At 34.0% G+C, this 26,394-nt stretch overlaps 2 protein-coding genes across 3 annotated transcripts; one reads left to right on the top strand and one right to left on the bottom strand.

Annotated features, from left to right (window-relative positions):
- Positions 1–427: 427 nt before the first annotated feature.
- LOC131936245 (uncharacterized) lies at positions 428–20,842 on the top strand. Of its 2 annotated transcripts, XM_059293154.1 has the most exons (29): positions 428–470; positions 604–743; positions 1,137–1,342; positions 1,835–1,881; positions 2,490–2,668; positions 3,383–3,499; positions 3,947–4,022; positions 6,328–6,464; positions 6,561–6,661; positions 6,982–7,121; positions 7,949–8,147; positions 8,588–8,680; positions 9,698–9,821; positions 10,034–10,110; positions 10,294–10,498; positions 10,807–10,896; positions 11,151–11,223; positions 11,878–11,951; positions 12,213–12,337; positions 12,804–12,919; positions 13,650–13,762; positions 14,277–14,424; positions 15,323–15,492; positions 17,032–17,114; positions 18,159–18,225; positions 18,442–18,612; positions 18,926–19,096; positions 19,386–19,571; positions 19,812–20,842. In XM_059293154.1, the coding sequence occupies exons 2-29, from the start codon at positions 705–707 to the stop codon at positions 20,082–20,084; spliced, it is 3,600 nt and encodes a 1,199-aa protein (XP_059149137.1). In that variant the 5' UTR covers positions 428–470; positions 604–704; the 3' UTR covers positions 20,085–20,842. The 2 variants fall into 2 exon arrangements, with proteins under 2 accessions (XP_059149137.1, XP_059149138.1); XM_059293155.1 differs by lacking the exon at positions 3,383–3,499.
- Positions 20,843–21,374: 532 nt separating this feature from the next.
- Positions 21,375–24,202, bottom strand: LOC131936244 (mitochondrial ubiquitin ligase activator of nfkb 1). Its single transcript, XM_059293153.1, has 4 exons — positions 24,076–24,202; positions 23,287–23,486; positions 22,810–22,993; positions 21,375–22,232 (listed from the first exon to the last, which is right to left on the bottom strand). Exons 1-4 carry the CDS (start codon positions 24,184–24,186, stop codon positions 21,630–21,632), a joined length of 1,098 nt encoding a protein of 365 aa, XP_059149136.1. The 5' UTR covers positions 24,187–24,202; the 3' UTR covers positions 21,375–21,629.
- Between the last annotated feature and the right edge of the window lie 2,192 nt (positions 24,203–26,394).

Below are 26,394 nucleotides of genomic sequence, written 5' to 3'. Positions count from 1 at the left end.
GGGGGGGCGGTAAAAAATTTTCGGGGGGGGGGGGGCAAAGCCCCCCCGAAGAGATGCCTGGAAGAAACTCTGGTCTCATCTGCCAGTAGGTTCGACCTCGGGACTTTGTTGAAGTTAGAAAACATTACCAACCGACCTAGCCATCTCCCTGCTCTAAATGTAAATATTATTAATATGCCCAATAGTAAGCCTAAAAATAGGCTTAAAACACTACTAATTGTACTAAAACTAAAGAATGGGTTTGATAGGCCTAAATATTATTCATTATTAATCCCTTGTCAACTATTGTACGAGTAGAAATATCTACTTTTGTGTGTGTTTATAACACTATTTAAATGTGAATCAGTCACAGCGATGTATTATGGTTGTTAATAATGCTTTTCCTATTTTATGCGAACCAACATTGTTTACCATTGATACGAGAAAACACGGCTAGAGTTGAAAACGTTTATCACATGAGGATGACGATAGTAACTAGAATTTAGATCTAATTTATTAATTACATATATCTAGATGCGAATATTAAATAATGTCCTAACATAGATAATTGACTAGTACAATGTGTTGGTGTTTTTTTTTTAATTTTAAACTTGTATCATCAAGTTATCAAGCAATCAAGCCTGGACTAAAAAAAAATTTTTTTTACAAAACTGCAAGCAGACTTTTAAAAAGTAATTAGATCTAGATCTTGTAATTAACTAATTATGTCTCAGAAAGAAGAACAAGCTCCTGAAGATACAAAGGTATAAAATAATATATATTATTATAATATTATTTATTATTTGGCATATAGTTATAGGCCTAAGGGCCTTTATATAAAATTTAATATATCGTAATATTATTTTGGTTGTTTTCTTAGTTTTAGAAAGCCAGTTATCAAATTTATTTACTAACTGTCACACGTTTTGTTATTTCTATTCCTTGTTTTAAACTTTTATTCTTTTCCCCCCATTTAATTGTGTTTGCTTTATTTTTATCCCAATTTTATTGTTTTTATCAAAGAGCAGTCATCAGAGGTTCAATAATAATATTTCATACACTTCTCTTTAGTTATTTTCTATATTTTCATTTAAATAGATTTTATGTATTACCAGAAAAAAAAAATTAAATATTATTTTTGAAACTTTCAAACTTAGCCACTTGCGGGAGTTGCAAGAGAGGCATTAGAGGCACCATCTGGACCAGTGGGATCAGTAAGACTAAACAGGATTAGACACTATCTCAGAAAGACAGGAATACAGAACCAGTTCCAAAATTTGCTGCATTTGCTGCTGAGTAGAGATGAGCTGCCATACAATCCTTACCCTGGCTTTGCTGTGCGATTGAGACCTTTTATGGAAAAGTCAGTTGTTTCATTTTTTTTAATGAGAGAAAACTTAACTTATATATTTTTTTGTTTGCTACTATTGAGCTGTGTCAAAAAATTACAAACCAGAATGTGTTTTAGTTTATGAAGTATTAAAGCTGTATCATCTTTTGAAAAAAAACAGTTGGTTTAATGTGGAGCTTTCTGAGTTTAAATTAATGCCAAAATCAAATTGCTGCTGTACAAATTGTTCTTGGTTGGATAAAAGCAGTGGAGTATATCCAGAGAGGAAGTCAAATGTAACAGAGCCATACATGGCTCAAAAAATGTTGACACAAAATACTTTATTTTGTTGGAGGAAATCCTCTCCAATCATTACATTTAAGAGTCAAGATGAATCTAAAATATTTCAGTAATAGTAATATTTGTGAAATGGTAAATATGTACTCAAAACACAATCTCATGTTTAATGAAAGCTATCATAATGTTAGAATTTTAGTTCCTTGACCATTTCTTGTTTCTTCTCAGATTTTACACAGATATTGAAACTGATGAAAAAATAGAATATTTATTAAGTAAGTATTACAAATCAATCTGTCTTATTTTTTTCAAAGCTATGATACTATTTTTCCTAAAAATTACAGTTTACAAAAAATATTATATATTGCAAATAATGTTTTATTTTCCCACACAGTTCAAAATGTATCTTTTTCTGTACAAAGTTTGCTTTGTAAATGCTTTCAGCGACAAATAACTTGTACAGAAGCAGGTGTTATTTATCTTTTTTTTTATAAACAATCTATTATTTTTTACTTCCCTTATAGTTCAATACAAACTACCTGCAGATTTATTTAAAGATTAAAGTATGTTCATTAGAAATTTAGATGTATTATCTATCAGCTATTTTATCCCTTCTGCTATCACACCCTATTTTTAGCTGTTATTCTTTATTTATGGGATGTCAGGGCAGTAGGTGCTTGACTACTAACTTAAAATTCTCAAGTTTGGAACTCAGACTGTAGAACATCTCTGAGTTCTTTCAGTTCTGATGGGTACCTGAGTGAAATTAGGGGGAAAAAAGGCAGCTTGGCTTAGTGCTGACACACTACCTCCTCACATGTCACATGGTCGGGCAACTTTTTGTAACTTGTGAGGACAACTTTAAATGTTTTTTATTCCACAGCTGTGCCACTGCGTGAGACCCAACTGATTGATCTGTTTACAGTACAAGATGGGGGGCCCGTTTGGGGGCTTAGAAGTATTCTTCGGGTACTGAACCCAACCATGGTAAACAGATATCGATGGCTGTCAGACAATATCACTCCATCTTTTAATGATCTGTATCAGAAGGAAGGCTACTCTGTATGTCTTTTTTATTATTAAAGATCTCAGTTGACATAAATATATTTAAAAAACAAATTAAATTTAGTTAAGAAAAAAGGATAATTAGTATATTTATGATTTCAGGCAAGAGGTCATCCATAAATGACGTCATGCTTTTTTTGTACGATTTTTACCTCCCCCCCCTCCCCTCCGTCACACATCATCACAAAAAGCCAGTCCCCCCCCTAAAATGACGTCACACCTCAGCCTACAACCCTCCCTCAAAATTGCAGTTGAATTTTTCTTAAAACATCGATATTTTTCCAAAATCTTGTCTGAACTCTGTCAAAATAGAGTATTTTAATCAATTCCTATTGCAATTTATTGAAACAGTTTTCTAAAAGGCGAAATAATGTCTAAAATTCGTTTCCTAACATTACTTTTTTATAATGCAAAAGTGTGACATCACACCATCTGAACCCCCCCCCCCCCTCCCCCTCATCACACACCGTCACAAAATTACGCCCCCCCCCCCTCCCCCCTACGATTGTGACTTCATTTATGGATGACCCCCAAGGTCTTGTTAAAACTAGTGTTTTGGCTTAGTATAGATTGAAAAGTCAAGTAAAATTAAATATTTAATTACCATGACATTTGTTGTCTTTTTTTATATTGCTTGTTTAAATTTAAAAAAGAACAGTTTTTAAAGAAATATAAAATATATTTGTGATGAATGAAATTTTTCTGTATTAGAATCAAGTAATGGTGGCCCTTGTTGGTGCATCCATTTTCCATGGGTCCTTCTACAGCCAGGTACACATTGCGCAGTACAGACTGGAATTTCTCATCACTGGCGCTAACGTTACTGAGGTACTACATGTAGTACGGGAACACTGGTACTTGGGAATAGTGAAAGCAATTTTGTTGTGGTGACATAAAAAAATAAGACCTAAAACTTCAAAGATATTTTTAAACTGCAATAATGTTTGTATTAAGTAATTCAAAATACATGTTATTTCTAATATTGTCAGATTATTTAAAAATAAAATAGTTTAACTTATGCAAAAAATTTATTACCTATTTTTTTTTATATTAGCTATTCTCTTAATACATCAGTTAGAAAAGGTGTGACATCTTATATGCTAATTCTGCTCTTAGATAAAAAAAATAAAAGAATTAAATCTCAGTTTATCTTTTTAATTGAAAAAAAAATGAGACTTACATGGAAATAACATTTGCATGTTTTTTAATGAAATTATATTTTTTGGTGGCTGACTAAGCTGTAGATATATTCAAAGTTGTTATTGTCTATTACAGGCAGTGTCAATCTTTGTCAACAGTGTAATCCTGGACATTGACAGACTTGGTGACAGCAATCACCATATACTGATTGGTAAGTCAATTGTTGAAAATATTGTATTCATTAACAAATTCCTTTTTTTAATTTAAAGAACCAAGTGCTAAAAACATATAATTCACCCTATGTAAAAATCGGGATCCGGACAAAAGGCCGACATGGACAAAAGGCCGACACGGACAAAAGGCCGACATGGACAAAAGGCCGACATGGACAAAAGGCCGACAAGACAAAAGGCCGACATCCAAAAGGCCGACAAGACAAAAGGCCGACAAGACAAAAGGCCGACTGCTAAAAGGCCGACAAGACAGAAGGCCGACAAGACAAAAGGCCGACAAGTTTTATAAAACCAAACTACAATTACAGACATGTTTAATATCTAAAATATGTAATTATATACGACTGTTTAAGTTTCTCATCAATATTCTTAGGTACATACAATAGGATAAAATAATACACACGATGTAACCAGTTATTTGTTGACGATATATTGGTTCTTATAGAGGGAAATCACAGGGGCAAGTTTACACACACACACACAAAAACACTTACAGATTTTGGCACACTTGTATCAAAATCACAACAGAATTAATGAATCCAACGAATATAGTATACACTTTTTTTTCACGCAATTCGCAATGGATGAAACTAAAATATAATTCAAAGTTTGTCGGTATTTAACATGTAGTCCAGTCAAGGCACGTGATCGGTCTACTTCATTCGGTTTCTTTGATTTCTTTGCGTAATATGGTGGTAATGCCACCTATCTCCAGTCGCATGGACCCAATTGTCCACCTTATAAGGATCGCAACTAACATTGTCTCTTCCACCTTGTTGCATATGAGCGATAATGCCGGCAGCATTTGACCTTGTTCTTTGATGATTATCTCACCCCTTTGACATAGAAGGAGCTATGAAAGACAGCAGTGACAGTATTTCGCAATACTTAGGTGTTGATCCTTTGTGTTTAAGACACTCCCGTAATCTCCAGTCGCTTGACCCGATGGTTCACCTTATAAGAATAGCAACTAGCACCGTCTCTTCTCTTGAACGTTTCACCTTATTTCATGCCTTATTTTGATGGTTGTCAAGATAGAAGCTATGCAGTAACACATATTTTGCGATATTATTATTTTTTTATGCTTGTCGGCCTTATGGTTTGTCGGCCTTATGGACTGTCGGCCTTTTGGCTGTCGGCCTTATGTCCTGTCGGCCTTTTGGCTGTCGGCTTTATGTCCTGTCGGCCTTATGTCCTGTCGGCCTTTTGGCTGTCGGCCTTTTGTCCATGTCGGCCTTTTGTCCGTGTCGGCCTTTTGTCTTGTCGGCCTTTTGTCCTACACCCGTAAAAATCAATGGTCATTACTCTTCTACTATGCAGAGGCGTAGCGACCCTTCCCGGCGCCCGGGGACATACTTTCAATTTGGCGCCCCCTTGGGAGCAAATTTTCAATTTGCACCCCCCCCCCCTCGAACTTTTCATTTGCACCCCCCTCATCAAACTTTCGATTTGCACCCCCCCCCCCCTCGAACTTTTCATTTGCACCCCCCCTCAAACTTTCAATTTGGCGCCCCCCCTAAGGTCGGCGCCCGGGGACATATGTCCCCCCCCCGCTCCCCCTCGCTACGCTACTGCTACTATGACTTAATCTGATTTACACATATTAATTAACAATAATATATATTTATGTTTTATATTAAATTTGAATGTGTAAACTCTGTTATGATAAAAATGTTTATTTTGTGACTTATGTGTGGGGCATATTATAAAATATTTAGGTCTTCAAATTTAGATGAGTATTTCCTAAAAATTAGTTGCTTTCAAATTGTACAGTTTTTTGTTTGAAAAATTAATATTTTCCCAGATATCAGCATTAAAATGATAACAAGACATTTTTAAAGTAGCCTTAACTTTTACTTAAATAGTTATAAAGTTGCATTTATGATGTGAGGACACTAAAGTGATGTTTTAATTAATTAAATTTATGTTTTATACTGATGTCTGGTTCTCATAATTTCATTTGATTTGTACTTAGCACTCATATATAAATGGTTGTACACTCAGATTCATTATAAAATTAACATTAAACTTTTTTGGGGTATATACAACATCAGTGTCTGATAATGTCACAATAATGGAATCTTTCTTAAAAAAAGAGTGTTAAATTACTGGTAGTTAACTAAATACACATGTCAACCTAACCCTAGTCCTACCATAGCCCTATCCCTAATATCAAACCATAAATGTGAGATTACATTACTGCTAACAACCTAACACACCAATGTTTTGAAGGTTCTATTGACAGACATCAGTAATAACAATACTCCCCATTTTCTTATTCAGGGCTTAACGTTCCGGTTCAGACTGAAAATGTCTGGCTTTTAGAATTCTGGGACCCAGAGACTATACAGAAACACAAAGGAGAACTGATGCAAAAAATATGTGATGCCGTCATCGAGAGCAAATATATCATAGCAGAGGTTGGTGGTTTGGCCTCATTAAATTAGCAAAGACTGGGTAAAATGGGAGAACTCATGAAAGTGACTAATTATTTGAAAATGTTCATTTGTTTTCAGTGTGTATTTAGGTTAGATCCACTAACAGACACTTACATTCAAGGACAAAAACAGTACACGTTGTCCTTTGTTGCGGTCAACAATGAACTAAAGGAAGAAGGGTACTTTCTTTTTAATTGACTGGAGTTGTTTATTAAATTATAATTTTCTAGTATTTTTATCAATAGCAATTTTGTAAGAAGTAATCTAACGGTTTTAATAAATTACAAGTTTTAAAAAAACCTGTAATACTGTATAAATTGTAAACTCTTTTATTTTATTTTACAGTAATTTCCAGCTATATTGATTATATCTTATTGATTACACAAAAGTGATTTAAAAACACCATAAAATGTATAACTCCTCAGCATTTCAGATAAAAATATTTACATAAAATGTATGACTCTTCAGCGGTACCGAATAAAATGTTACCTTGTTTTAGCTTGTCAAATTTTGCTGAGTTTCCCATGGCGTCACTGCATGAAGGTTTGTTTCTCAACCAAACTCATGCAGAAAGCTACATCAGCATGTTCACTTCACAACTTGACATGCTAGAGTTGTCTAACATTCGTAGAACATCTGGTAATGATTTTTTTTTTAAATAATGGGAAATTAAATTTTAAAATCATTTTAAATTAACAAAATGTAAGTGTGTTATATAAATTGTACATTAAATAATTGAAATTGCATCTAAAGTAAATTAACTAGTTTTATTAGCAAATCTACTTTAAGGATGTTAAAATAAATTACATCTTTTCCTATTCATCCCCAAGACACATGGGGCAGATGCAGTAGAGTACATCTGTTCCAATAACCTTGTCATATGAGGGGATTGTCTGGTCAGCACTATGCCCAGCCGCTTTTGTTTCCTAACTTGAGTCAGGTACCTACCAGAGCTGGACCTTGTCATATGAGGGGATTGTCTGGTCAGCACTATGCCCAGCCGCTTTTGTTTCCTAACTTGAGTCAGGTACCTACCAGAGCTGGACCTTGTCATATGAGGGGATTGTCTGGTCAGCACTATGCCCAGCCGCTTTTGTTTCCTAACTTGAGTCAGTTACCTACCAGAGCTGGACCTTGTCATATGAGGGGATTGTCTGGTCAGCACTATGCCCAGCCGCTTTTGTTTCCTAACTTGAGTCAGTTACCTACCAGAGCTGGACCTTGTCATATGAGGGGATTGTCTGGTCAGCACTATGCCCAGCCGCTTTTGTTTCCTAACTTGAGTCAGGTACCTACCAGAGCTGGATGGACTCAGTGACGTCCTTCCAGCTCAATCCCGGGATCCGTACTTGAGACTTTCAGATTAGCTGTTATAAGCTCTACCATTTGACAACGCAGTCCCTCTAAAATAAACTACAATTGATAAAAAAAAAAAACCCTCCTAATTGTGCTATTCTTATTGACAGCACGACCAGCTGTAGGCCAACCTGGCTTAGCAGCCAGACAATACTCAGCTGTAGCTGAAGATGACTATCACTACATCCACCGCCACGTCCACCAAAGGCTCCAGCAACATAAGCCCCGTAAGGCACAGATTGATGGCTTCAGACTGAGGGATGACCCAGGCTCTGGTGCCTTCTCCTGGCAGATTACTAGTCCTATAAAGTAAGTGTCAGGTATTCTGTATGATGAGTGTACACAGTTTTCTAGCTATGTCTTAATGAAATAATATATGTCAATAACGTGTAATGCTAGTATAAGATAAGGTATTTGAATTTTAAAAAGCTGTTTTTTTTGTTGCAATGTTGGTAGAAGAAAAAGTATTGGAATTTTATAAAGCTGTGTTGTTGTTTGTTTTTTTTGCACTATAGGTATAAGATAAAGTATTTTGAATTCTAAAAAACTGTTGTTTTTTTTTTGCACTGTTGGTATAAGAAAAAAGTATTTTGAATTTTAAAAGCTTTTTTTTTTCGCCATATTTTATCATGGTCCTGGGGAGAGTGGACTTGTGGTAGGGAGTGTGGACATGTCAATAGTCAGTCATTTACGTGAAATAAAATTTTGTTACTATTGTAAATTAGTTTTTGTTTTTTTTCCTCCTACAGATCCAACCTACAGAAACGTATTGTTGCCTTTGACCCCTGGGCCCAGCTGTTTGACATTGTTTATCATCTGATTCTGTTAATTCTTATGGAGAGGTTAGAATAATTACACTCACACATACATACAGCCATGTATATATACATATGCCAATGTTTTTAACTGTGTTTTTGTACAAAACATACAAACAAAAATTACTAGATTATTAATATTACCCTTAAGGTACTAGTAGCATTAAATTTTATAGCGGATGTATGTTATCCCACTATTGTATGATGATGTATGTATGTTATCTAGCTGTTATGTAAAACTCCCAAGGAAAACAACCGACATGCAACTAATGTATAAAATTCCCCAGTAAAACAACTGACATGCAACTATTGTATAAAATTCCCCAGTAAAACAATTGACATGCAACTAATGTATAAAATTCCCCAGTAAAACAAACTGGTATCCCACTATTGTAAAAAACTCCCCAGTAAAACAACTGACATACAATTAATGTATAAAATTCCACAGTAAAACAACTGACATGCAACTAATGTAATCATTTCCCCAGTAAAACAACTGACATGCAACTAATGTATACATTTCCCCAGTAAAACAACTGACATGCAACTCTTGTATAAAATTCCCCAGTAAAACAACTGACATCCACTATTGTATAAAATTCCTCAGGAAAACAACTGACATCCCACTATTGTATAAAATTCCCCAGGAAAACAACTGACATCCCACTATTGTATAAAATTCCCCAGGAAAACAACTGACATGCAACTAAATAAAATTCCACAGTAAAACAACTGACATCCCACTATTGTATAAAATTCCCCAGGAAAACAACTGACATGCAACTATTGTATAAAATTCCCCAGTAAAACAACTGACATGCAACTAATGTATACATTTCCCCAGGAAAACAACTGACATGCAACTAATGTAATCATTTCCCCAGTAAAACAACTGACATGCAACTAATGTATACATTTCCCCAGGAAAACAACTGACATGCAACTAATGTATACATTTCCCCAGGAAAACAACTGACATGCAACTAATGTAATCATTTCCCCAGTAAAACAACTGACATGCAACTAATGTATACATTTCCCCAGGAAAACAACTGACATGCCACTGTTGATTGAGCTGTACAAGTTATGTCATGGGACTGCTGGGAAGCTCCACATGCTGGGGGAAAAAAACAAAGCAGTTAGAGCCCTGATCCGAGGCTTTATGAATGTATATTCTTTATACAATATCTTTTAGGCTACGTACACACAATTTAACATACATCAATGTTTTTAATGCTTCTTGTATGTAACTTACCAAAATCAATATCTTGAAACCTACTTTGAATTTTACAAAAAAATCCAAATTTTACTGTTTATCATTTTTTTTACTCAGCCCAAATGGTCAATAACAGATAATTAAAATTTTATAATCTTTGTCAGAGATCTGATACACAAAGAGTCAGGAAGTTTTTATTAGAATACAAGCATGAGATTGATGAACTTCTGGCTGCCAGTTTGTAAGTTATTCTAAATGCTACCACCTGGCCAGGCTGTCCCATAAGCAGATTGCAGTTCTGTTAATTTAATTTTCTATTGGCTCAAAATGTAGTTCTGTTAATTTCATTTTCTATTGGCTCAGTTGTAGTACTGTTAATTTAAATTTCTATTGGCTTGCTGAAACAAAATGTGGCAATTTTCAGACATGAACGCAGCTCAGATCTCAAGGCAGTGGGCCGTAGAATGTCCGCTGAAGTAAGTCAACTTCTAGAAGTCACTGATGAGGAGCTAGGGCTGGCCTCACATCTTAATATGATTGTGATAACGTTGAGGGACCAACAAAGTTTCATGACGACAACCTTAATGAGACTGTCGGAAGATGCTCTGTTTTGGTGTCCCAACGTAAAGGTAGAATCACATTTATTTGTTTTTAAATAGGACTTTAAAACTTTAAAAAAATTAACTTTAAGTAGTGTATTTTAGGTCTATGTAAAGAAAACACCAGTTACATTACTAACAAGACATTTTTTAAAAATGTTTGAATAGCAGTTTTAAATATTTAAAGACTTAATTACTTGTTTTGTGAAACATATCTTTTTAAAAATTTAAATAACAAAACATAAAGAGTATTTTTAAAAAGTAAATTTTTCATTTTATAAAAATTAAGTAATAATTTGTTATTCCTATTTTCAATTCTGTTTTAAATTGACCTATAGAAACAAATAGAAGATCTTCACATAAGTTTTCCTGAGGCAATACCAAGGCCGGGGTCTCACACAAGAGATCCAGAAATAGCTGGCCCCAGGGTAAGTTTTGTTACAGAAGGATAGCTGGCCCCAGGGTAAGTTTTGTTACAGAAGGATAGCTGGCCCCAGGGTAAGTTTTGTTACAGAAGGATAGCTGGCCCCAGGGTAAGTTTTGTTACAGAAGGATAGCTGGCCCCAGGGTAAGTTTTGTTACAGAATGATAACTGGACCCAGGGTAAGTTTTGTTACAAAATGATAACTGGACCCAGGGTATTTTACATAAACACATTTTGTAATAAACTGTTTTATTTCAGGATCGAATTCCAAAAGAAACTTTCATGAGGCATGGCTTTGAAGATGAACATATTATGAGACATGAAAACACAAGTAAACAAAGTTTCAATTTTAGGCTGGTTCTAGATTTTTTAGTAATTTATCAATAATTTTTGTGTTGTTTTTTGTTTAACAAAAACTATTATTTCATACAAAAATTGTTATAAACTAATTTAAATTTTAATTTATAAAAATGTGTAGAAAAATAAGAAGGCAGAATTTTAAAAATGCATTGGTATAGCCTTACAGTGACCATAATAGTTTATTTATGGTGACAAAAGTTATTGGTATTTTGAAGCATTTTTATTCTGTTATACTGTTTAAAAGGAGATGGATAAGTATAGACTATTGATAATCCTTTACATAAAATTGAAAGTTTAATGTTTTAACAACAGGTGAAAAGTTTATTTAAATTTTTTTTTGTGGTAGGTGTTACTGTTTTTTGTTCTTATTGATATGCATTCAGGAATTGTTTTAAGAATGACCCATAAATAACTTGCTTACAAAGATTCTTTACAGTACCATAGATTAACATACCCTCAGGATCAAAAGCATGTTTATTAAATATATATTATATATTTTGTGTGTGGTACTCTGAAACAGCTTATATCAGGTTATTTGTAGTTTATAAAATAGTTCAGCAGCAGGGAATTTTTATAACTAAGGGAGATAATATAAAAAAAAAAGCTGTTTCACTTTCATCCTCAGCCATTGTTGTATCCAAGTGTATGGAGAGAGACACATCCCCTAAAGTGATTGCCAAAGAATCAGTTTTAATGAAGGTGATTAAGTCATTCCCAGCAATTAACATTTAAAAAAAAAAAATACTTTGTTAGCCTTGTGTACATAGTTATTAAAATCATTTTATTGAATTTGAAAACAAAAAATATCATAATTATAATTATGTTTTGTAATGGAATATGTATAAAGCATGTATCACATGATTTCAAATTTTGTTAATTACTTAATAAGATATATTAGAAAAAAAATATTCAAGCACAAATGATAACTTGATTTAAATGTATGATTTTCCCTATTTCCAGTATATGTTGGATACACACTTAGACGAAATGTGGGAGCAATTTTTGGAAGAGACATTTGAAAAAACACATTTACCACCCAATCCATACCCAAGTTTTATCAGCAGATGTCGCACATCAACTATGAAGTAATGTATTTAAATTGTGCAGAAACTTCCATTACATTTTGTTTTTATACACCACATTAAAATAAGTTGTGAATAAACATTAAAAAAAATTAAAGCTGTAAAGGTGTAAGCTGTCTTTATATTTTGACTTTTGTTTTTGTACATGATAATAAAATAAATTCTTATAAACATTTCTTATGTTTAATCTACTTGGAAACACAAGGTTCTTAAAAATTTAGTACAAATCTGTATTTATGCTAAGATTAAAATTAAGATGATAGTAAATTTGTTATATTGCTAACCTAATTAATGGTAAGGTTGAGCTTATTTTATTAGCAAACAGAAGTATAGTTTTTAAAAAAGATGTCCATTACAGCTATCTTAACTAAATAAAGATTCTGTCTTTAATGGTTTTAAAAAAACCTAATATAAGTTTGGGCTTTTATAAGTACACAAATGATCTATTTGATTGGTTTTATCTCTGCAGGATGGATCTTTGTTACGAGTCCGAATCTGTTATACTGGAGCGCATGTTGACTAAGACAGCACAGCTAGTTGACTCAGATAATTTTGTCTATCAACTCCCCAACTGTGATGGGTGTGGTAAGTGGTTTGTGGTGATGTGGTTTTGTGGAGATGTGGTTTTGTAGGGATGTGGTTTTGTGGGGATGTTTTTGTGGGGATATGGTTTTATTGTGATTTAGTGGTTTGTGGTGATGTGGTTTTGAGGTGATATAGTGTGTTGTGGTGATGTAGTGTGTTGTGATGATGTAATGTGTTGTGATCCAGATAACTTTCAATCAGTTTTCCAACTGTGATGGGTGTGGTAAGTGGTTTAATATGTGGCAAGTGGTGTTTGTGGTGGTGTGGTAAATTTAAATTATTTGTGTTGTTATGAACCTAACAATAAGATCATCTTAGTACAATTTCTTATGGATAGTTCATGAAAGTGGCTAAGCAGCAGTTAAATTGTGTCATATAGAGTGGTTTATCAAGGCCTTATTATTTAAGTAAGCTACTGTTGCTGAACCTGGCAGATGAAGTAGAGTTCATCTGTTTCTGTGACCTCAGATTATAAAAGAATAGCACCCCTTACTTTGCCTGACATAGGTCAGGTATTCATTAGAGCTGGGTAGATGGCATTGAGACTTGAACTAAAGATCTGAATTAAATACTTCAGTTTTGCTCTCCGACCCTGACAATGCTCTTGCCGTGTTTTTAACACTTCAGTCAAACATTTCCAAAAGAGTTTATCAGATGGACCATCATAACATGCAATATTTATCTCCATTCCGCGGGCCATCATAACCTGAAATATATTTATCCTTTCCAGGGGCAGCAACTGCCATTGCCCTGTTGGACCCTGGTGGTTATGTTCCCCTTCTCCAATGTGTTCAGGATAATCTCATCAACAAAGCTTACCTCCATCGCAAAGGTCCCTACAGGGTAATTGTATTCAAAATGAATTATTTTACCAAAATTGTTTTCAACTGTCAACGTTTTAAATATTATTAGAAATTTAACCTACTGGTTTTTTGTTTCTTTAGAAATACTAGTTTTATTGTTGAATAGAATAATTAAAATTATTTCTTGAATTTAAAATAATAAATGTTCTACATTAGAAGAGACTTACTCAATGTTGTATAGCAATACATCACTAATGTTTTCAGAAGGAAAACAATCAACCACAAAATCTACCACTCACAATGAACAAATAATACAAGCTACGCATCTGTGCGGGAATAAGACTGAATTACATACAAGCGGATATAACCAGACTTTGACAAAAATAAATAATTGAAAACAGCTCTCTCTGATTTTTAGGGTACAATTACATAGGTGGGGAATAAACACATTGAATATCTCTCTAGGTGAATCTACACAGCAACAATACATTTAATCAAGGAAGGGGAGTTTTATGTAGGAGAAAGTGAAAACTTTTATGAAATACTTTGTCTAGATTGGGCTGTGTCTTGGAGTTACTGGCCCTGCTGCTCTGTATGGCAAGATGCAGCCATACCTGACACAGCTAGACTTGCATGAACACTACTACATACAGGGTCCAGTTGGCTGCCAGACTGATGCTGCACAGCTCTTTGCTGTTATGGGTTAGTCTGTGGTGTCTTACTGTTTTAATAATAAACTTTCTGGATGTAAGTTAGTTTTATGGTAAGTTAGTCTATGGTGTCTTACTGTTTTAATAATAAACGTTCTGTATTCTAAGTTAGTTTTATGGTAAGTTAGTCTATGGTGTCTTACTGTTTTAATAGTAAAACTTCTGTATCGTAAGTTAGTTTTATTGTAAGTTAGTCTGTGGTGTCTTACTGTTTTAATAGTAAAACTGCTGTATTGTAAGTTACTTTTATGGTAAGTTAGTCCATGGTGTTTTACTATTTTTATAGTAAAAGTTCTGGATCGTAAGTTAGTTTTATGGATTAGTCCATAGTGTCTAATTGTTTTAATAGTAAAAGTTCTGTATCGTAAGTTAGGTTTCTGTTAGTAAGTTTATAATTTGTTATTGTTTTAAAAGAAAAATTTTCTATTGTACTAAATTGATGTAATATAAGTAACATATAATAAGTTACTTTATTTAAACTAAATCTAACTTCTGTTTACAATATTTCTATTTTAAAAATGGAAAAGTATGTTTTCATACTATTTTCTCTATTGTTGCAAAAACTATAAATCTAATTTTTTTTACTCTTAACACCTTTGTTGAAAATAAATAATGTCACTTTATTCGTAATATTTAAACTAAATGCTCTCCAACTTTTGTTCAGAGGAACTTAGCATCTAACATAAATTGAAATAATTTGTGTTCTATTTATTAAAAAGTATTTTCAATAACAAATTATATTGTATCCTTAAGTTTTCAACAGAACAAAAATAAAAGTAAATTATATGTACAATATAAAGCAATTTTAAGAAATCTTTTTGTGACTTTCATAGAAACCCACTTTGTTTAAATTTATTAGTACAGAAAATGACTTCTGTTTTTCTTTAAAGTTCAAAAGCACATCTTTGAGTTGGTGACTGACAACAAAGTGCCCATCCTTGGAGTCTTCATTGGGAAGGACAGAATCAGGTGGTCGTGGGAGGAAATCATCAACAAAAAGCTTGGCTTCTTCTCAGAGGTGGAAACAGCTGTTTTACAGAAAGAACAGATTTATCTAAAGGTTGGTTCACAAGTCTTTGATTAATTTAATTTATGGAGACGTCTGTGTTACAGAAAGAACAGATTTATCTAAAGGTTGGTTCACAAGTCTTTGATTAATTTAATTTATGGAGACGTCTGTGTTACAGAAAGAACAGATTTATCTAAAGGTTGGTTCACAAGTCTTTGATTAATTTAATTTATGGAGACGTCTGTGTTACAGAAAGAACAGATTTATCTAAAGGTTGGTTCACAAGTCTTAGATTACTTTATGGAGACTGTTGTGTTACAGAAAGAACAAATTTATCTAAAGGTTGGTTCACAAGTCTTAGATTACTTTATGGAGATGACTGTGTTACAGAAAGAACAAATTTATCTAAAGGTTGGTTCACAAGTCTTAGATTACTTTAATTTATGGAGATGACTGTGTTACAGAAAGAACAAATTTATCTAAAGGTTGGTTCACAAGTCTTAGATTACTTTAATTTATGGAGACAGCTGGTTTACAGAATGAACAGATTTAATGTTGAAGTTCAAAAATAAAATAAAAAATATTTATCTGCCTTACTTCCCACTTAAAATTTTTTAAATATCTAAGGGAAACAACCTATATATATGTTCTCAACATCTGTTTACATAAAGAGAAATTCAATGGTAATGATATTAAAGATTTAAAGCTGTTAGATCAAATCATGGGTTTATATTATATTAAATTGTAATATTACATTTAATATATTTTTATTTTTCTACTTTTTTTTTCGTACACTTCAATTTAATAGAAAACCATTAGCTGTATGAAAATCTTACTTAATAAGTAAACATGTACAACAGAACACAATCATTGTATACGGAATCGAATTGTAGGCCAGCAACTTATAAATTGACAACTTATATAAATTATAGTGTCTTTTTTGTATAATTTGATATGTTATGCACTAGCCTTCCCTATTCATTGTTTTACCTAAAAAAGGTTCTCATTACATATTTCATTTGTACTCATAGCTTTATTTCATCAGATGAAATAGAATTCAACTGTTTCAGAGACCACAAACATATGAAAGCATAATGTGGTCAGCACTAATCCCAGCCACCCAGTGGCACAGCGAGGTCAGGTGTCACCCGGTGCGGCACTTAATGGTGTCACCCCCCCCCCCCCAACCAGAGGCGTAGTTACCCTTCCCTGGGACAAACTTTCAAATTTTCAATTTGCACACCCCCCCCCCCCTCAAACTTTTGATTTGCATCCCCCCCTCAAATTTTTCTCTATATATTTTGCTATTTTTTGTCTTGGTGTTACCCCCCTAAATGGTGTCACCCGGTGCGGTCCACACACCCCGCCCCCCCTTGCTACGCCTCTGCAGCCACCTTTACTTTCCGTAATGCAAGTTAGGTACCCATCAGAGCTGGGCGGACTCATGGACATTCTACTGACTTAAATGCAAATTCGTACTCTAGACTTTTGGATTAGCAGTCTAGCTCTCTATTGCTAGGCCACCCCGTCCCATATTTAAGCAGTACACAAATTTGGATGAAATTTGCTTTATTTTTTTCTTTTGTCTAGGCATATGTTTTGATGGATGGATGGAGATATGTTCCTGTCATAAAGCTTTTTCTACTACACTATATCAGAGAAGATGAAATCAGGTGGGTGTTAGTAAACTTAGTTTGAGCTACTCATTCATTGACAGTCACAAGTTTTGACAGTAATAATCACATTCTAGAGATTCATTTTATTACAAGTATTTAGAGGATTGAGACTGCAGGCCTTCCCTGAGTCCACCCAGCTCTGATTGGTGACTAACTCATTGTAGTGAATGAGTGAAGGGGGATGAGTGAGGTTGAATGTTGTTTATTTTTTGTACAGTGTCCCGTTCATCCCAGTTCAATCCTCATGCGGTGAGTTGTGTCAGTCCTGTTTGTACATGTGTGTGCACATGTACATAAGGTGTGTGAGAATGTGTGTGATTTCCTCAGATTAGTCCAGTTCTTCCACAAATTTAGTGTAGGTTGGTTCTGTACTGTAGGATAGGCCCTGTATCATAGTTTGTGTATTAGCGTATGTATTTATATTTAGAATAGCCTGTGTTGTGTTGATAGTGTACATAGTATTAAACTCTTTTAGTGTTAACAAGCCTTTGTTTCATTTAGTCTTGTTTTGTAACTCGTTTGTGGTTGTTTGATTATATGTTGCGCTACATACTGGATCACCCATAAAGGTGTGTACGTGTGTTCACAACACTCATGTTAGGAGAAGGCTGCTGGGCATAGTGCTGACCACACCATGTCTAGGTCTAGAAACATGTGAACTCTACTTCATCTACCCTATGGATCTTTAGGTCAGAAAGATGAACTTTATTTTAGATGATTTGCAGATTAAATTTTCAATTCATTGTGGTTGTTAAAATATTAATTTTAGTTTAGAGGCTACTCATGTTTAGTTTGGAATGGAAACAATAAATCAGGGGCAATAACCACATACAATATTACATGATATCTTCATAAATACTAAATTTAACTTTTGTTTTTAGATGTGTAGTGATATAATATACCTCATTTTTATTTATGTTGGTGAGTTAGCATGTTAGATAAACAAAACTTCAATAACAAAAAGTTTGCATTGTACTTGATACAATAACAATTGAGCTACTTTTATTACAATGAATTACCAAATTACTTTTTTATTATCAGCACAGAAACTTTCTTTCAAGATGATCCTGTCTATTTTTACACTACTGTGTTTTCTTCTCCTGAAAGAGTAAGACTCATTTTGTATAGAAAAATACTAAAATAATATAAAAACATTTTAAACTTTCTACTTCATTAAGAAATTTTAAAAATATTTTAGAATTATATGGATTTTCAAGACTATTAGTCTCTTTTCTAAATTTAACTTAGGATTTGATAACTAAATCTAGTGTTGTCAATTTTGTATAGCATACTGTGACATACATACAAAATTTCTATCTAACAGGCAGCTTTTCACTACCAAAATGGTGGTCCTTTAAGGGGAGGCAATCCACTAAGCTCATCAAACATTCTAGCAGCAGTTACCGCCTTGGATAAACAGCTACTGCTACTTAGAGAAAAGTCTGAGTTCATGGAAGTTCATAGGCTACTTCTGTACAGATCACTAATATCTGATGTAAGTAAAATGTTCCCTAAATATGGACAGAGAGTAGCCTAGGGTTGTTTTATAACATGTTTTTACATGTAGCATGAACGTGATATAAAATATTTATAAATCACTGCAGTTTAAGAAAATTACTTTAATTATTTTGAAATAAAGATTTATTTTTGTAGATAGACTCCTCCCCCCCCCCCCCCCCCCCCCCACCTAAGTCATTTCAAAATTCTTTTCGACATAATTAGAAATTATTTCTCATCAATAGTTTTCACCATTAATTCTTATATATAGTGAACTAAAATGATTTTCTTTATTTTATTTGACGTACTAGGACACTGACCACATTGTGGATGCATGGAGAATGTTCCACAGTATAGCTGGCCAGGCAGAATATGCTGCCACGTTGGCTCAGTCCATTGCAGAGCTTGTGGAGTTTGAGATAGAGTTTTCAAAATTTCTTCCTATTGAGCCTTCACAAACTGGCAGCTCAGTGCAAACAGTTGTAAGTTACAATCACATTCCTTGAAATTCTCGTTACTTAGCCAGTTACCTCTAATTAATAATTAGTGGCCTTTTAAAACAAAAAAGTAACTACCTTTGAAAGGTAGAAAAATAAATCAAACCTTATTTAAAATATTTAGGCTCATGTGGGCTAACTTTAGTTCTCATTTCATTATTGATTGACAAAAAGCTCACATCTTAATTTAAAAATTAAGATGTGTTTATTTTTTTTTGGGGGGAGTGGGGGGCTGGTTTATATAATCTGTGTATTATTTTTATTATTGCACCAGAGTCCTTTAAATCTTGGTATTTTGAGTTCCATGACAAAAGCTCTGATAGAGAAGGCCCAGATAGTCTCAGAGTGGAGGGTCTCAATGTGTGTGACAACTATGCCAGATTTTATTCAAAAGAAGATCAAAAGTGTTACAGAAACAGACAGGAGAACCAACTGCATTTATCCCATTATACAAGAAAATGTAAGCATCTTAGATATTATTTTACCAATTTTTATTTTCTACAATAATTTTTTTTTTAAATGTTTTAATTATGATGAAATAAAATAAAAATTAAGCTCACTGTTATGTTTTTTCAAAAGGCATCCTAAAAAGTCTGTATTAATATAATGACAAAAAGCACATATTTTAGTATTGGAAAAGCTGACATTATTTAAATAGAAGTAGGTTATAGACCTTGGTTTATTTATCTCCCTTTACCAGACTGTTGTCGTAATGGAGGAAATCAGTCAAATGTTTGTAAACATACGGACAACCTCCAGTAGTGACGTACACCACATGAGCGACAATGCCATAACCACATTCCAGGAGATTGAGAAGGCAGATGGACACCGTCCACTCAGTGTAGAGTCACAGTTACTGAACGATCCGCAGGTGTTTCTGCAACGCCCCCGTGCAGGTCACAAAGTTTTAGAAGATGACCTCTTATACCGACCAAAGAAACAACAAATGTACAAACCAGTGGTCAAATTTTAGTCCAGTCCTTGCAATTTATTTATTTTTAGTTTCCATTTTTTCAAACAAGCCTATAACATAAAACTTAAATATTATTGAAACAAGTTTACTTTTTTTGTTAAGTTTTATGCTTAATGTATTAGGTAGTTCAACTTAATAATTATACACTTTTTAATTGGCTGGTAACTAATGAAATTCAGGAAATAATTTTGTATTGAATCTTGAATATGTTATTAGTTTAATTGTTTTAAAAGTATAATAGCCAGCAAATGATAAGTTATTCTATGGTAATTGAAAATGTCAGTTTATAAATAGTATATGATATACTTTTTATATTTGCTAACGAGTATACACACATGTAATTAGTGAATTGTTTTTAAATTTAACATGCGCATAGTGTATATTTATATATATATAGCCTATATATACATATTTATATTAATACAAGCTTATATTTTAATTCTATGAATAGTTTTTGTATATTGTATTGCAGAGTAAAAATTATCCGGTGTCAATTATTTCTTTAAAAAATTGTCACAATCCATGTTTAAGCAGTTGACACTATTAATGTATTCTGATACATGTTAAACATTAGTTGATTGGTTAGAAAAACTCACTCAAGAATTTTGTTAACATAATCTGATTAGGTATAACTATAAGAATTTTGTTACACATCAGCTGATTGGGTAGAACACTGATCTCTAGCTATGGTAACTATAAATAACATGGCTGGAAGAAACAAGACCAACAATGAAGTTGAATTAATCTTGTTATGCATAATGGTTATTTAAAGAATAAAATCTGTAATTATTGGTTTAAATGTGTTTGATAAATATTAATTCTTGAGTTAGAGATGCCTGTGATTTCTATAAACCAAAGCAAGACAACCCTCAATCTTACAAGTTACACTAGTTACAGGATAGAGTTCTTACCAGTCAAACAATAAGCTATGCCATAGGTAGAAATACATATCATTCAACTTGTTATTTATAAGCACCTTGACTTGTACTAATTTGCCCATCAATTGATATAAACCCCATTCATTTGGGTTTTTTATTCATTAATGAGAATTTTTCGCTTGAAATTTTTGTACATCATGAAGTTAAAATAAACATACCAAAATTATTTATCTTCAACACTAATAAATTAACTTTCTCGTTTTATAAATCTGCTCGGGTATAATTTTAACAATAGTGTTAGTTTTTTATTATTTAATGATAACTGTGTTCAGATGACTAAAACTATTGATAAGAACATTGTCAAATTATAATCAAATCAATTTTTTAAAGCAAACACAAGATTAGTTTTAAAAAATATGGCTTTATTAGAAGTCATTGTACAAGTACAACTCACAGGGGAAATAAAAGCTAACACAATTGAAATCTTTTCAACAGGAGTACACTTAACTCTTGTAACTATTATATGATCTGGTAATTTATATAAGCTGATGTACTGATGCAGTCAAATTTTAATCCAATACAGGCTGGAATAATTAAAGTAGATGTTCAATAATCAACATTGCTTGATGAAAATTTTTTAAAGTAACAAACTACTAAACAGATTTCATTAAGGACGGTAAACAGGCATAACACGTTCCACATCCGCGCGACACACTGGGCATTTCTTTGGTACGGGCAGAAGCTCGGCACAGTCCACACACATGGCGATGTGCCCGCAGTTCAGGACAATGACCTGGCGGGGGTTGGTCAGACAAACCACACAGGTGTCCTCTTCTCTCAATCCGCTCTGGCCCTCTTCCTCCTCAGATTCCTGCTGACTTGTGCTGCGTGAGGGTTTGCTCTGGACTCGACGAGCTTCTGCTAAATTCCTGCGAATGGCTTCAAATTCTAATTTAGACTTTCTGTCTTCTAAATATTTTTTCACGTGTTTCCATATGATGTAGGCGAGCATGCTGCCACCAACAATTGTGAAAATGATGGAGAGTATTTTATACGTGGATGACTGTGACTCAATGTGGCGAACTAATTCAGGGAGTCTCATAGTGGTGACAATGTACGATCTGTTAGATTCTTCAGGGGCAGTTATTTTGAGTTGCCCACGTTCCAAAAATACCTTGCCAACACCTAGCACAGTGGTGCCTGTTAAGAGCATGGACTCTGTCTCCTGGATACCCTTTGATACTTCACCAAAAAGTCTATCCAGGCCGATCTGGAGGAATAAATAAATAATTTGAGTAAAATGACAATAATGATAATTATCAATGTGAGGTAATGCTTTTAAAAAGCTTTATAACCACAGTAAATTTCAATAACGAGGTTATTTTTTTTAAAAATCTATTGGCACTGATACAAATACAACATTCACATTCAATTCACAAAAATTATGCATGCTCTTAGATTTCAATATAACAATAGTGTAGGATTTATAATTGTATTTCTAGTATGTATGTGGCTCCACAGTCTAATAGACCATTGGATGATTTCCCATTGTAAATTCAAGCACAAAGCTTGAGCAGTAAAAAGTGAGGGGCTAGAATGTTGCCCACATATCAGACCCACTCTCTCCACACAGCTGATGGACCTAAGGGAAAGGATGTTTCCTGTACAACTTGGAATCAGCTAAAAGAAAACCAGAGTTGGTAATCCTATCACCTAAGGAGCTCTATTCCTGTTTGATTTTGAAGTTTTCTTTCCTAGATGGGTTGCTGTCCCCAGCTGACGAGCCACGAGCCCAACCACTCCAACCCCATTTTTGCCAAAAACAGTTTTTAAACTATAAAAGATACCTGCATAAAGGTAGATTTGCTTGGCTCAAAATGGTCATGAGTTGAACTAAGTTCATCTTGGATCTGACCGGCACTAGCTGGATCCAGCACTTCCACTCTGTACTTGGGGTCACCCTGCTCTGACTTCATAATGGCAAAAGGTACCATTTCTGTAGAATCTTTGATAATTTTCTTCATTTCACTCCTGAAATTTTTTAGAGCAACATTATATACTGATAGCTTTCAAATAAATGCACTTTGTCTGTTGTGTTCAACTTTTTGGTTTTCTTTTAACTAAAGGAGTGGTAAAGGTAAAACAGTTATTGGTAATTAAATTGAATGATTGCCTCAAACCAACATGGGTCTTACTGCAGTAGTAGAACAAACACTAAAGCATGTTAAACTTACACTACTCTAGCCAAGCCCTAATTCTTATCTTCTCTGAAACATTTTCTAGCTACTTTTACGGTAAGTAAAATTATATTTAAAACAACCAACCAGAATCCATTGACTCGTTTAGATTTATGTTCAATAATTTGTGAACGTTTTATAACCCCTTCAGCCGGTATGTAGTGACTGCGGAGGTTGCGTCCCATCTCCTTTACCACACCTTCTACAGCTGCATAATCCAAACTTTGATTGTCCGCGGCGTTCAAATGGTTCAGCAAATCCACATCTGGGTGCCATACTCGGAGTTGCTGTTAAATTTAAATAAACATCTCTAATTCAAATATCAAATAGAAAGTGAATTCAGCTGTTTTAAATTTAATATATTAAATCAAATAACCTTATTTTAAATAGTCATGAATTCAAGAGTTATTTGGTGCTACTTAATACTTAGCCTAATTGTATGTTAACATATTACATAATTATTAATTATTACTAAAATACTAGCTTGGGTCGATTTTAGCTTTCCTAAAGTTCTAAAGTCTAAACTTATAGTAACATTAGTATTAGGTCTAGGCCTAAATTTCTACTAAACGTAAGTTTTTAATAGTTTTTGTTTTGTACAAAATTACTAGAGAATCTAGATCTAGATTTAGAGATCTAGTCTAGACGTCTAGTAGATCTAGGCCTATTTATATTTAATAATAATTATAATACTATTATAATAAAAAAAAATTATTAATAGACTATTACTTAGAAATTACATCAGACAATCAGTAGAATATTTCATTCGTTCATTCATGAAGTGCAGACAGGGAGGAGTATGACATACATTTAATTATAAATGTAATATATTATTAATAAATTATATGCATTGATAATATTCGCTGGTAAACCTACTTTAACTTGTCTTGCTGTATCCGTCCGATTTCTGTAGTATCTATAAAACACTAGCCCTAAAACACTTGATATTGTACTACCGATACTGAGAATAGTATCTACTGAATCCATCTTTTTACTACCCCCTTGGAATAAATTTAGTTTCGATGTTTTCTTTATATAATATTTTTACATTATTTGTTATTGCTATAGATGATAGAAAATAATAATAATAATAAATAGGCCTAAGATATTTTAAATTTAATAACCAAGCCTACTGACATAGTAAGCAGAATCTAGATCTAGTCTAGATAAAGTCTTTATTAAAGAAATTCAAATCTATTTTTAAGATTTATTTTTAGGGGGTCATCCATAAATGACGTCACGCTTTTTTGACGATTTTTACCTCCCCCTTCCCCCTGTCTTGCTTTTTTATAATGATAATAAAGTGTGACGTCGCACCACCTGAACCCCCCCCCCTCCCCCTCATCACACACCGTCACAAAATTACGGCCCCCCACTCCCCATACGAGTGTGACGTCATTTATGGACGACCCCTTATTACAATTTTTGGATAATCTTTGAATGATGCAAAGTAACAGCTTTAAAATTCAGTTTTAAAAATTGCTTTTTTAGTTGCTAAGTAGAGTGAAGTGTACACTTTTTTTTATTACAACCCCCCCCCCCCCCCCTCCCCAATTTTCCTACGAATTTGACGACCACTAACTTAAATTAGATAATATTGTTTTATTCTATGCGTTTATTTTAATCGACGTTCAAAGCGAATCTTCTCTTAATTTGCAAAAAAAAAAGTTACCTATTAGAATCTATACAAATATTGTTGTATTTCTACTATTTCGTTCAGTTTTCATATTTCCAGGGTCTGTTAAAGGCTTGTGTTGTCTTTGCTATTTTGGTGGCAATTTCTTTTTCCTTGCTGGCATTAGCTGAAATGAAGATGCCAAAGTATTTGAAACCAGTGGCGTAGCGATGTCGGGTGTCACCCGGTGCGGCACTTAATGATGTCAACCCCCAGAGGCGTAGCGACCCTTCCCGGCGCCCGGGGACAAACTTTCAATTTTCGATTTGCACCCCCCCCCCCCTCAAACTTTCGATTCGCATCCCCCTCAAACTTTCGATTTGCACCCCACCCACCCCCCCCCCCCCCCCTCTCCACCCTTGTCGGGATTTGTCAAATTTGCTCTTAAAAGACTTTTTGACACTCGAATTAATCACTTAATTAAGTGGAATTATCATTTTTCTCTATGTATTTTGCTATTTTTTTTGCTTTGGTGTAACCCCCTAAAATGTTGTCACCCGGTGCGGTCCGCCCCCCGCCCCCCCCCCCCCTCGCTACGCCACTGTTTGAAACTTCGGCATCTTTTAGTTCTACCCCATTAGTGTAATCCATATGTCTTGCGAGCGCAAGAACTATTATTTTTTATTTTAATTTTCATCTGCTTCATTTTCGCAGAGTTGATCTTTAGCCCAACACTTTATAAACCATTTGTTCGATTCAATAGGTTTCCCATGAATGTCTTTTTGATCGTGTAAAAGTACAGCCGATTCGTCCACAAATTCCCACTCTTCCAGCTGGCTGTTAAGTTCTCATCCAATTCCTTTTGGTTTGTCCTCAATGGTCAGTATTTCTCAAAGGTTGGGTGGGGGACGAACACTGGTTAAAGTATATATATATATATATATATATATATATATATATATATATATATATATATATATATATATATATATATATATATATATATATATATTACAGTATTTAAAGTATATATATTATCTATTCGTTCGGTGGGTGGGGGTGCTTGGGGAGGGGGGCAGTGCTGTGACGCCTGCAAGAAACTCATTGGTTTTCTCAGAACCCAATCTATAACCTTTAAAAAGAGATGACAGGTGATATGACGCAGTATCGTGTGACCCCCGCTCTGATATTGAGCCATTTTATTTATTGATTTTCATTGTGCACACAGCATTGATTATCTGCATATACATGTCCTTTGTTTTATTATAACTTTTTTTCCGGATAGCCTGTCATCATCATCATCATCGTCTCTCAGCACCCATTAGCGCATGAGGCACCAACAAGTGACAGCCGCCATTTCATCCTGTCTCTAGCTATAGTCTCTGCCTGTTTGGAATGCTGGCTTTTTTTCTTTAATTCTTTCTCCTTTGTCTTTTTTTTTGGTCGCCCTCGTTTTCTCTTGCCCTGTGGTGTCCATCTGAGAGCAGTCCTTGCCAATTCGTATGGATAGCCTCATATATCTTCCATTCAGTGTTTCTTCCAGACTTTTTTTCTCCGGGGGGGGGGGGGGCACTTGAAAC

The sequence above is a fragment of the Physella acuta genome, unplaced genomic scaffold (genome assembly GCF_028476545.2).
Source record: "Physella acuta isolate Inbredline_101_S28 unplaced genomic scaffold, ASM2847654v3 ptg000173l, whole genome shotgun sequence".
NCBI classification, from domain to species: domain Eukaryota; kingdom Metazoa; phylum Mollusca; class Gastropoda; family Physidae; genus Physella; species Physella acuta.
Note: the sequence above shows the minus strand (reverse complement) of the source record. Positions and strands in the feature narration are given on the sequence as shown.